Source organism: Hordeum vulgare, chromosome 3H, assembly GCF_904849725.1.
Source record: "Hordeum vulgare subsp. vulgare chromosome 3H, MorexV3_pseudomolecules_assembly, whole genome shotgun sequence".
In the NCBI taxonomy this organism is placed as follows: Eukaryota; Viridiplantae; Streptophyta; class Magnoliopsida; order Poales; family Poaceae; genus Hordeum; species Hordeum vulgare.
The window spans coordinates 24,851,172-24,864,042 of NC_058520.1; the positions used below are offsets into that span (position 1 = coordinate 24,851,172).

At 36.8% G+C, this 12,871-nt stretch overlaps 1 protein-coding gene across 2 annotated transcripts; it reads left to right on the top strand.

Moving 5' to 3' along the window:
* The first annotated feature begins 6,665 nt into the window (after positions 1-6,665).
* LOC123442700 (GTPase Der) lies at positions 6,666-11,272 on the top strand. 2 transcript variants are annotated; one of them, XM_045118816.1, is made up of 11 exons: positions 6,666-7,079; positions 7,409-7,470; positions 7,590-7,673; positions 7,786-8,079; positions 8,392-8,531; positions 8,934-9,021; positions 9,123-9,323; positions 9,421-9,582; positions 9,677-9,870; positions 10,455-10,605; positions 10,727-11,272. In XM_045118816.1, exons 1-11 carry the CDS (start codon positions 6,722-6,724, stop codon positions 10,937-10,939), a joined length of 1,947 nt encoding a protein of 648 aa, XP_044974751.1. In that variant the 5' UTR covers positions 6,666-6,721; the 3' UTR covers positions 10,940-11,272. The 2 variants fall into 2 exon arrangements, with proteins under 2 accessions (XP_044974751.1, XP_044974752.1); XM_045118817.1 differs by having other exon boundaries at positions 9,132-9,323.
* Positions 11,273-12,871: the final 1,599 nt, after the last annotated feature.

A 12,871-nucleotide genomic window follows, 5' to 3' on the forward strand; every position in this document is an offset into this window, starting at 1 on the left:
ATCATGTCTTCTCGCTCCTCCAACCGCGTAGAAGAGGATGCCTGGATAATGAAGATGGAGCTGAAGAAGGAGGAACGAATAGAAGCCACCAAGGATAACAAGGGCAAGGAAGTAAAGGGGGTCAAGCTCGAGAATAAGGGAAAGCCATTCCAGCAAAGGAAGAGGAGGAAGAAGATTACCTCCAACCCTACTATGAGCATCTCACCCCTATTGAAATCGAAGCCTTTAGAGCCTTCGAAATAGTTCGTATTCAGAACAAATATCTTACTCGTGAAAATATTTTTTCAAAGGACCAAATCATCGGCCCCCGGAACATTATTCAATGAGTGGAGAACCTCTTGAGCCTACATTGTGACGCTACTACACCACCTTCATCTTCATCACCAAAGAAGGAGACTTGAGTACATGGGTATGGGCACTCCCCTTTGCTTGTGCCAAGCTTAGGGGAGGTGCCCTGATATCGTATCACCATCACTCTTATTATCTTTGTCCATCTTAGTTCGATCTTTAGTTATTTTGTGATTTAGTCAAATAAAAGTTTAGTTTGATCCATCTTTTTGAGTGCTAGTTTCGTGATCTATCTATCTATGTAACCGAGTGAGAGTTATATAATAGTTTAGTTTGATCTTTTGCTTCTTTACTTTCTTGTTGCAATCAAAATAAAGGAAAATAATGAAAAATATCATATGCTAATCTTATAGTAAGTAGTGACATCACATAAGGAAAAGTATAAGTGGTCAAATTTGTTGAAGGTTGACAAACATAGCATTGGTCGGTGATGCAACACATGAAACAATTAATAAGGGGAGAGAAGATTTACATGCAAATACACTATCCTTGACATCTTCTGTGATTGTGAGCACCCATTAATTATAGTGTGCAAAAACTGTAGAAATTGGACAAGGAAGACAACATAATGATTTATGTTTGTTCACATTCACATAGAAGTTATATTGTTATAGATCCTCTAACATGTGGTGCTTGCCCAATATCCTTGCTAGCCAAAACTATGCACTAAGAAGAGATACAACTTGTGCATACAAAACCTTAAACCCAAATCCATGTTTCAAGAGTCCACCATACCTACCTATGTATCGAGTAAGATCCTTCAAGTAAGTTGTCATTGGTGCAAAGGCAATAAAAATTGCTTCTAAACATGTTCGATCATTTAGTGTAAGGGAAATTAAGCATTGCACGAACTTGTGATGGCGATAAAAAACATAATAAAGGCTGCCATCATAAGGGGCAATATAACGTAACATTCCTTTGCACTAAGGGATATGACATACAAGCAAAAAGCGCATGACAACCTCTGCTTCCCTCTGTGAATGGCCTATGTTTTACTTTTATGTATTTACTTTTATGCAAGAGTCAAAGAATTCCTGTTTACTCCTTTTTATTTTCTCTTTTGCAAGCATCATGTGATGGGGAAAGATCTAGGCATATATATCCAGTTGAATGTGGGTGGTCATGAGTTATTATTGTTGACATCACCCTTGAGGTGAATACGTTGGGAGGCGACACTTTAAACCCCTATCTTTCTATGTGTCCGATTGAAACCTTTTGCTCATATGTATGCGGTGAGTGTTAGCAACCATAAAATACTAAATGATGGTTGAGTATGTAGTCTTGCTTAAAAGCTCTGATATGTGACCCTTCCTGAAAATGTGATGAATTGTGTTGCAAAGTTGATTGAAAACATAGTTTGTTAGTTTTTGATAGAGTTTATGCTTCATACTTCGATGTTGTGATGAATTGTTACTTGTTTATGAGAAATTTTTATGATGAAAATGTTGTGATGAAGTATTTTATAAAGTTTATTTGTTGTTATAATCATCATGATGCTCCTATTTAGATTGTACACATCACTATTGAATAAAATTACATTATAAATAGAATTTTTAAAACATAAAAACATAAATAGGTAAACTAACATTATATTCAGATTCTACACATTTTAAAATTGGAGTTGCAGTTTAAAAGATATGATTTTTTGAAGTATTTATCACTTATAATCGAACTATAGATTAATTAATAGAAATTGTAGGGAATTTTCTAAAAACATATGAAAAATGATTCGTTTTTTACTTAAGTCTGGGCTGTAGGTTTATTTTATGAAAACTAAAGAAGGTTTTTACAAAAATTATAAAAAACGATTCCTTTTCTCACTTAAATCTGAACTGCGGGTTAATTTTGGAAAAAATACAGAAGTTTTTTATAAAATGCACGACGGACGACCAGAAACACTATTTGTTTTATTATTAAGTAATGAAATGGCTCACTGCTACAGCTTTTAAAAGAACTAGATATTTCCATTTTATGAAAAGTCCAGGCGTACCATGTCTATGTTAGTATATTTTTGTACCATGTCTTGATATTTTCTTTTTGTCTAAAGAACTAGATATTTCCATTTTATGAAAAGTCCGGGCGTACAATTTTAACTAAATAGAATGAGCGTTGTAATTGTAGGTAGAATCTCCAACGGTAGCCATAACAGTATGGCATCTTTTTCTCCCATCCAAGATTGTTGAAAAGGCTTCGATTTGTCTTTTTTGCTGAGAGCTGCTCAGATGTTTAAATAAATTTGTATTTACTTTTATGCAAGAGTCAAAGAATTCCTGTTTACTCCTTTTTATTTTCTCTTTTGCAAGCATCATGTGATGGGGAAAGATCTAGGCATATATATCCAGTTGAATGTGGGTGGTCATGAGTTATTATTGTTGACATCACCCTTGAGGTGAATACGTTGGGAGGCGACACTTTAAACCCCTATCTTTCTATGTGTCCGATTGAAACCTTTTGCTCATATGTATGCGGTGAGTGTTAGCAACCATAAAATACTAAATGATGGTTGAGTATGTAGTCTTGCTTAAAAGCTCTGGTATGTGACCCTTCCTGAAAATGTGATGAATTGTGTTGCAAAGTTGATTGAAAACATAGTTTGTTAGTTTTTGATAGAGTTTATGCTTCATACTTCGATGTTGTGATGAATTGTTACTTGTTTATGAGAAATTTTTATGATGAAAGTTATATGATGAAAATGTTGTGATGAAGTATTTTATAAAGTTTATTTGTTGTTATAATCATCATGATGCTCCTATGTCTGTATTTTGTTTTTATCGACACCTCTCTCTCAAAGCATGTGGTCGATTTTCGTTATCGGCTTTTGCTTGAGGACAAGCGAGGTCTAAGCCTGGGGGAGTTGATACGTCCATTTTGCATCATGTTTTGCTATTGTTATTTATAGTGTTTTTATGCATTATACCACTTTATGGAGTAATCCTAATACCTTTCTCTCATAATATGCAAGGTTTACACCAAGAGGGAGAATGTCGGTAGATGGAATTCTGGACCTGAAAAGGCTACGTTAGAGATACCTATTCTGCACATCTCCAAATGGGCTGAAATATCACGAGGAATTTTTATGGAATAAATAAGAAATATTGGAGGAAAGAAGTACCAGAGGGGGGCTGCTAGGTGGCCACTAGGCACCAGGGTGCGCCAGCCCCCGTGGCGCGGGCTGGTGGGTAGTGGGCCACCCAGCCCACTTATGGCGACCATCTTCTGGTATATATTCACTCTTGACCTGAAAAAAATTAGGAGAGAACTTTTGGGATGGAGCGCCGCCATCTTGAGGCAAAACCTGGGCAGGAGCACTTTTGCCATCCGGTGGAGCGATTCCGCCGGAGGAACTTCCCTCCCAGAGGGGGAACTCGAGGTCATCGTCATCACCAACAACCCTCTCATCTTGGGGAGGCCAATCTTCAACAACACCATCTCCTCTCAAAACCCTAGTTCATCTCTTGTGCTCGATCTTGTACCGGAACCTCAGATTGGTACCTCGGGGGTGACTGGTAGTGTTGATTACATCTTGTAGTTGATGCTTTATGGTTTATTTTGTAGAAGATCATATGTTTAGATCCAACATGCTATTGAATACCTCTCTTATTATGAGCATGTTTATCACTTGTGAGTAGTTACTTTGATATTCGTTTGATATTTGGTGGAAGTCATGTTGCAAGTAGTAATGTGAAGTTGATATTCGTTTGATATTTTGATGATATGAATATTTAATGGTGTTATGTGAACGTCGATCACATAACACTTCACCGTCTTTGGGCCTAAGGGAATGCATTGTGGAGTAGTTATTAGATGATGGGTTGCGAGAGTGACAGAAAGGTAAACCCCAGTTTATGCGCTATTCCGTAAGGAGCTGATTTGGATCCCTATGTTTAATGTTATGGTTAGAATTTATTATTAATACTTTTCTCGTAGTTGTGGATGCTTGCAGGGGGGGTTAACCATAAATGGGAGGCTTGTTCAAGTAAGAACAACACCCAAGCACCGGATCACCCACATATCAAATTATCAAAGCACCGAACGCGCATTAACCCGACATGACGAAAGTCACTAGATGAAATCATGTGTGCCCTCAAGAACGCTTTGCCTATTATAAGAAACCGTTCTGACCTGTCCTTTGCCACAAAAGGACTGGGCTACCTTGTTGCACCTATTGTTACTATTGCTATTCGTTACTTGTTACAATTATCTTGCTATCAAACAACTTGTTACCGCTATTTCAGTGCTTGTAGAAATTACCTTGCTGAAAACCGCTTGTCATTTTCTTTTGCTCCTCGTAGGATTCGAGACTCTTACTTATCGAAAGGACTACAATTAGTCCCATATACTTGTAGGTCATCCGGTGCGAGCGAGCGAGCCATGGGGTGGGCCGGCCCATTTACAGCGTTAAGTAGGTTTCTCGTTTGAGAACCTTCTAAGGTCCAAGCCAGTTTTATTCGGTTTTGGAAACCTTCTAAGGGTTTCCTGAACTAGTTTTCTTTTCCGGATTTCCTATTTCTATTTCGTTTTTCATTTTTGGTTTTCTGTTTCATTTTTTCTTTCCATTCTTTTTTGTTTCTTTTCCAGAAAACTATATAAAAACTAAAATAAAAATCATTTTTCCAAAAACGTTCTCGTTCTTGAAATTTTGTTTGGAATTTCAAAAAATGTTTGCGATTACAAAATTTGTTCTTATATTACAAAAATGTTCACGATTACAAACTTTGTTCTCAAATTCGAAAAAACTACATGTTTCCAAAATTTATTCCCATGTTCAAAAAAGTTCGAAAACTAGAAATTTTGTTGACTTATACAAAAATGTGTGGACATTTCAAAAACTATTCCCAATTTTTAAATTTTTTCTTAGATTAAAACAAATATCATGATTACAAAATTTGTTCGCCAATTTTTAAAAAGGTTTATATTTATTCATGTTAAAGTTCATAATATTTGTTTTTAAAAAAAATATTCATGTTCACAAAATTTGTTCTCAAATTCTTAAAATGTTTGGGAGAATTTTCAAATATATTCTTGATTCCAATAAATTGTTCATGTTTTTGAAATTAGTTCGTTTTCCCAAAAATATGTCAACGTTTATTTTTTCCCTGTTTATTTTTCTTTACGTTTTTCCAAAAATATGTTACGTTTATTTTTTTCTATGTTTATTTTTTAATTTTTTGTTCCTTTTTTATTTTCTCTCATTTTCATTTCCTTTTTTGAAGTTAATTTTTTCCTTGTTTCTTTATGTTTCTATTTATTTCCCGTTTGGGTTTTCTCTGTTTTCCTTTTCTTTTTTGTTTCAAAAAAGAGGAAAGAATAGTGCTCCTGGCATGGAACTTCATAAAATGTCCTCTTTTCGAAAAAATTCAATTTTTTCAAAAAGTGTTTGCATTCCAAAAAATGTTCAGGAATTAAAAAATGTTCTCATTTTCAAAAATTTATTTCAAAATTTCAATAAATGTTCATGTTTCAAAAAATGGTCTCATTTTTCAATAAAACAATCACAAATTTAAAATTTCGTTTACGAATTCAAAAAAGGTTCCTGTTCTTTTAAAAAATTCACAATTCAAAAAATGTTGACAGTTACAAAATTGTTCGTAATTCGAAAAATGTTCACAGTTCCAATATTTTGTTCGGAATTTGAAGAAAAGTTCCGTTTTTCCAGTTTTCGTTCATGAATTATAAAAAAGTTTGTAGTTATAATATTTTGTTCCTAATATCATGAAATGTTCCATTTTTCAATTATTTGTTCAAAAAATTTAAAAATGTTTGCAGTTTCAGAATTTCATAATTTGTTCACGTTTTCAAAAAAAATATTCATGTTATTGTATATTTGTTTAGAAATGTAGAAAATGCTTGCACATTTCCAAAATAAATACTTTCAAAAATACTACACTTCTTTCAAATGACCTTCACGATATTTTTGCTTGTTTTTCGAAGTGTTCACAAAATTAGCAAAGCCGGTTTGAAGTTTCGAATTTGTTCACATTTCCTCAAAAAATATTTTCGTGTTTTCCAAAATTTATTCAATTTAAAAAATATATATGCTACACTAGACGTACTGAAAAGAACATTCAAGGGGGATATGCCGCAATAGTAGTAATTTATTAAAGACCGTAACGATGCGTTATTGTTCATTCACATGTAGCGACTTACCCTGGTGGCTAGCAGCAGTGTTGGAAAAGGTACGTCAAGTTTTCTATTCCTCGCTGCTGCCCTACGGGCTGCCTTTCGGTGTGCCGGCCCAGCCGCGCGCCTTGTGCGTCGCGCTGGTTATTCGCCGCAAAATGCGGTAAATAGGACAGGAGGTCCCCGCCGGCTGTAGATGCTCTTATCCCCTTCCGTCCCCCGCTGCCCCAGGCCTCGCGCTCTACGGCGCGCCATGGCCATGCCTTCCACTCCTTCCTCCTCGCGGCCGCCCATGCTGCACCCCGCCTCCAAAACTCCGAACCCGCCCCGCCTGCTGCCGCTCGTCACCAGAGGCGCTGCTGCCCCTCGCCCTCCTCTGCTCATCTCCTTCGCTCCGCCCGCGCCTGGTCGTCGCGGGCTCCGCGCCGCTGCCGCCCAACAACCCGCCTACGAAGATGGGGAGGAGGAAGAAGATGGGGAGGAGGATGGGGAGTGTTACAGCGAGGAGGAGGAGGAGGATGAGGAGGAGTTGGACGTGGAGGCGATGGAGGAAGAGGCGCGGCGCGCCGCCGCCGACCTCGCCGCGCGCCTCGACCGCGAGCTCCGCGTCGGTGAGCGGACATATTTATCATTTCATCTCCACATGTCTCGCGCGGGCATTTTAATGTTGCCGTGGTCGCCGTTCGTATGCTGCCTCTTGTCAGGCAAATTACCGGAGATCGCTGGTCTCTTCACTAACTACTCCTAGATGTTGGTAACTAGCAAGAAAATTATAGACAGTTTAGCCTTTAGTTTCAAGTATTGCTACAAGTCACATTGTTGACTATAAATGTTATGTTTTCTAAGTAGAATAAATAGACTGATGTGCTGGTTCTTTCCCTCTAAAAGCTTACTCCATCCACTTCACTTGGTTCAAATACTATATGTCGACATTTTTCAGATGGTGATGTTCGGGAGAAAAGAAGAACCATGAGGGACAAGACATCAACAACATCTAAACATGTCGGTGTATCTTCATGTTCTAATAATGAGTCGTCTAGTTAACATGCTAATGAAGACACTGTTGGATGTGGATTGTGGAAAACAAAGTTAACCAATTTACTGTTCAATCCATGACTCAGATCCCAGACAGTAAGCTTCCAAAGGTGGCTATTATTGGTAGACCTAATGTGGGTAAATCTGCGCTGTTCAATCGGCTTGTCGGGGTATTCCACTTACTTACACGAACATAACTTCAGTTTGTTTCTGCAATGTACACCATTGTATGCCTGATCTGAATGCAAAAATTGATATGTATTGTGTTCTTATATATAACAGGGTAACAGGGCTATCGTTGTTGATGAACCTGGTGTAACAAGGGATCGTTTGTATGGACGATCTTATTGGGGTGATCAAGAGTTTATGGTTATTGATACTGGGGGTGTCATTACTCTATCGAAGTCTCAAGCAGGTGTAATGGAAGAACTTGCCATCACAACTACTGTTGGTATGGATGGGATTCCAATGGCCTCTCGAGAAGCTGCTATTGCTAGGATGCCATCAATGATTGAGAAGCAAGCTGTTGCCGCCGTTGAAGAAGCAGCTGTCCTTCTTTTCCTTGTGGATGGTCAGGCAGGTTTAGGCGATTATAGTTGTATCATATATTTTGAGCAACTATTTTATCTATTACTTTTGTTATTAAATCTTCTAATCGTACTAGCGCGGTTTATTCTAATATGAACGGCTCAATATTTACCTCCTAACGACTCAAGTCTTGTTTCCCTGATGCCTCTTCTTGGTTCATACTCCTGAGAAAATTCTTCTTGACATAAAAATGCATAACATGCCAGTGATAATATGCTATCATTTTTAGTTACCTGTACATTGTTACTATAAACTTCCAAAGCTTGTTTTCACTAACATGATAGTCTCAAATTCCTCCAGGCTGGTCTTGTGGCAGCTGATATAGAAATTGCTGATTGGTTACGTCGCAACTTCTCACACAAGTGCATCATACTTGCTGTAAACAAATGTGAATCGCCACGGAAAGGGCAAATGCAAGCATTAGAATTTTGGTCATTAGGGTGAGCCTAAAGCATAACTTACACTATGCCCACACGGTGATTACATTGATTCAGTTCATTTGCATTTCGAAAAGATTACACAATGTTGGAATAATCTTTTGGGTTATATTTTGGACAATAGTGACTAATTGAAACTTGACACTAACACTGATATCTTTGTGATTGTGCTGCTATAATAAAAGAGACAAACAACATGCCGTGCTAGTCTTGTTTAAATTTTATATAGACCTTAACAGGATAAAGTATCAGAATTTAATATCAATAACTTATGCTCGAATCAATTGTCTTCCAACTCTGGATACACTCTTTACCATAAAGTTTGATGTTTTTTTCTTTCATTATGTAGTTGGCAGGGTTTATATTTATTTGCTGCTCGGCTCATCTTTCCTCTATTCCTGCTAGGTTTTCACCTTTACCAATATCTGCTATTACCGGCACTGGAACTGGAGAGCTCCTGGATATGGTCTCTTCGGAACTGAAAAAGTTCGAGGTAATATTTGTTCAGGCGATATTTTGCCTTACATGCATGCATGATGATACTCATCTCTCTTAATGCTTCATTCACGAAGTTCTTTTTGATATAAAGTTTAGGCATTACAGGGACTAGAAGGATTGGATGATGTTGAAGAAGACGAAAACCGCGTTCCTGCTATTTCTATTGTTGGAAGACCAAATGTTGGAAAAAGTAGCATTCTAAATGCTTTGGTGGGAGAAGATAGAACTATTGTGAGCCCAGTTAGTGGTACCACCCGTGATGCCATTGATACTGAGTTAACCACAGAGGATGGGCAGGTTTGTTCATAAGACTCTTGAGCGTTTAAGCACCAGAGCTGCTTCATTAGTGCAGTACACAGCCAACACCGGTATGCTGATATTTCAAATGCCACAGAAATACAAACTCATCGATACGGCTGGCATCCGACGGAGAGCAGCAGTTGCTTCTGCTGGCAGCACAACTGAAACACTTTCAGTAAAGCGTGCATTTAGTGCAATTCGTCGATCTGATGTAGTTGCCCTTGTTATTGAAGCGATGGCCTGCGTCTCTGAGCAGGTATTTATCTCAACAATCCATTCACATGTGCACACAAACATTTCATGTAGATATATAGTTTATTCTGACATCGTGATTTTTTTGCGGTATCAAGGATTATAAAATTGCAGAAAGGATTGAGAAAGAGGGAAAGGCATGTGTCATTGTTGTGAACAAATGGGATACAATCCCAAACAAGAACAATGAGAGTACTACACATTATGAACAGGATGTAAGAGAGAAGCTTCGTGTACTTGACTGGGCACCTATTGTTTACTGTTCTGCGATAAATGGGAACAGCGTTGAAAAGTAAAACCCTAATCTTAGTTCTAGAATCTCAGTCTTTGGATACTTCGTTGTTCGTTCAGATATTAGCTGTATATTTCCCCCCTACAGGCTTTAGTGTGTACATTTCACCCTTTTGGGTTATACTTATACCTCTGCAATGATCAATTTACATGCGCTGCCTTCTAGAACATCATTTCCATATTTTGTTGCATACTCCCTCTGTAAAGAAATATAAGAGTGTTTAGATCACTAAAGTAGTAATCTAAATGATCTTATATTTCTTTATGGAGGGAGTACTTCAAAGTCCCTACAACAAGATTCTTATGGACTCGTAGATGTGTAATGCCAAGGGCTGGTGTAGTGGGTGACTGGGTCATGGTTACTGTAACTTTCTTGCTAATTGACATATGAAACATGTGTTTGCCTAAGTTTTCTGTGCTGACTGGACATGCAAAATTTTCTGGATTCCCACTTTTCCCGCTTGATGAGATGTCTATGCCTGTATTTGTATCCTCCTGCTACTTGCGTTCTAGACACCAGCACCGCATATTAACATTGTCCTGTGTTGGCATTCTCTAATATATGGTGTATGGATTTGTTCTCAGGATTATTTCTGCTGCTTCTTTGGTTGAAAAGGAAAGGTCTAGAAGACTCGGCACCTCTATTCTTAACCAAGTGATTAGAGAAGCTGTAGCATTCAAAGCACCACCCCGAACAAGAGGTGGCAAAAGAGGCCGCGTTTATTACACAACACAGGTGACCTTTTTGGAAAGAGATGATCGTCACTTCTTTCAGTCTGTACAGTTGTATCTCCAAACTACCTTGCAGCATTTTCATTCTTCAGAAACAAAGGATCTTGTTTTTCTCCTGCATGCAGGCTGCTGTTCGTCCACCAACGTTTGTTCTCTTCGTCAATGACGCAAAACTCTTCCCTGAGCCGTATCGGCGGTACATGCACAAGCAGCTCCGGTCTGACGCTGGATTCCCGGGCACGCCTATTCGTCTACTGTGGCGTAGCAGGAAGCGGACTGATAGGCAACAGAGGAGATCAAATACGGAGGCTCGTGGTGCACTTGTAGCGGCGAGTTAGCATGCGAAGCAATGTTGCTACCTTCAAAAACACAAGGAAAATGTGGCGAGCTAGGAGTACCACGGTATCCCTTTTCCTCCTTGTTCACGCGCGTTTCCTGGCTGCGAACGTGTGACTATCAATGTGCCAAGAAGTTAAGGTTCATATTCCTCAACTACTGCCAAAGTTGAAGTGCGGTCACTGTACTCTAATAGTATAATTTTATGGCCTCTCAACTGCTAGAATGTATGGAATTTTATGGCCCCTCTCTCTCTCTCAGATGAACATCAACTTTTCTGTTTTCATGCGATGTTGCATGCATGTATGATTATTGATGGTTTCTTTTGTCTTCAATCTCATTTTGATGATGTGCTCATTTGCAACACAGATAGGCCTCGGTACGAAAAAAATGGATTGTGCGTTATTGATTAAAATGACAGCATAAATAGAATTTTAAAGTTGTTAAATAGGTAAAATAACATAATATTTAGATTTCATGCATCACTGTAGATTCAAATTACATTATAAATAAACTTTTAATAAATTAAATAGGTAAACTAACATTATATTTATATTCTACACATTTTTTGAATCAAAGTTCATATATGATAATTTAAAATTGAAGTTATGGTTTAGAAGATATTTTTTTAAAGTATTTGTTAATTATAACTGAAATGCGGATTAATTAACGACATGGATTGGTCATGGTATGAAAAAATTAAATTGTGCGCTATTGGTTAAAATTACAGCATAAATAGAATTTTAAAATTATTAAATAGGTAAAATAACATCATATTTAGATTGTACGCATCACTATTGATTAAAATCACATTGTAAACATAATTTTGAAAAACTTAAATAGGTAAACTAACATTATATTCAGATTCTACACATGTTTCTAATCAAATTTCATATATAATAATTTAAAATTACAGTTACGGTTTAAAATATATAATTTTTAAAGTATTTGTCACTTATAATTGAGCTGCGGATTAATTAACAACATGGATCGGCCTCGGTACGAGATATTGATTATATGCTATTGATTAAAATTACAGCATAAATAGAATTTTAAAATTATTAAATAGGTAAAATAATAAATAGAAATTTAAAATTGTTAAATAGGTAAAATAACATCATATTTAGATTGTACACATCACTATTGATTAAAATTACATTATAAATAGAATTTTTAAAACATAAATAGGTAAACTAACATTATGTTCAGATTCTACACATTTTAAAATTGGAGTTGCAGTTTAAAAGATATGATTTTTGAAGTATTTATCACTTATAATCGAACTGTAGATTAATTAATAGAAATTGTAGGGAATTTTCTAAAAACATATGAAAAATGATTCGTTTTTTACTTAAGTCTGGGCTGTAGGTTTATTTTATGAAAACTAAAGAAGGTTTTTACAAAAATTATAAAAAACAATTTCTTTTCTCACTTAAATCCGAACTGCGGGTTAATTTCGGAAAAATACAGGAGTATTTTATAAAATGCACGACGGACGATCAGAAGCACTATTTGTTTTATTATTAGGTAATGAAATGGCTCACTGCTACAGCTTTTAAAAGAACTAGATATTTCCATTTTATGAAAAGTCCAGGCGTACCATGTCTATGTTAGTATATTTTTGTACCATGTCTTGATATTTTCTTTTTGTCTAAAGAACTAGATATTTCCATTTTATGAAAAGTCCGGGCGTACAATTTTAACTAAATAGAATGAGCGTTGTAATGGTAGGTAGAATCTCCAACGGTAGCCATAGCAGTATGGCATCTTTTTCTCCCATCCAAGATTGTTGAAAAGGCTTCCATTTGTCTTTTTTGCTGAGAGCTGCTCAGATGTTTAAATAAATTGAAATTTAGAGCATTCCTCACGCATCAAATTATTTACCACACATTTTTTTTTGAAAATTTTCTAAAAAAATCTTGAGCACGGGTGCA

Excerpts from the sequence above, each read along its gene's own strand:
- LOC123442700 (XM_045118816.1), top strand. The coding sequence starts at position 6,722 with ATGGCCATGCCTTCCACTCCTTCCTCCTCGCGGCCGCCCATGCTGCAC. Across the intron at positions 8,532-8,933 it reads TTAGAATTTTGGTCATTAGG|GTTTTCACCTTTACCAATAT; the intron begins GTGAGCCTAAAG and ends TATTCCTGCTAG. Across the intron at positions 9,583-9,676 it reads TGGCCTGCGTCTCTGAGCAG|GATTATAAAATTGCAGAAAG; the intron begins GTATTTATCTCA and ends TGCGGTATCAAG.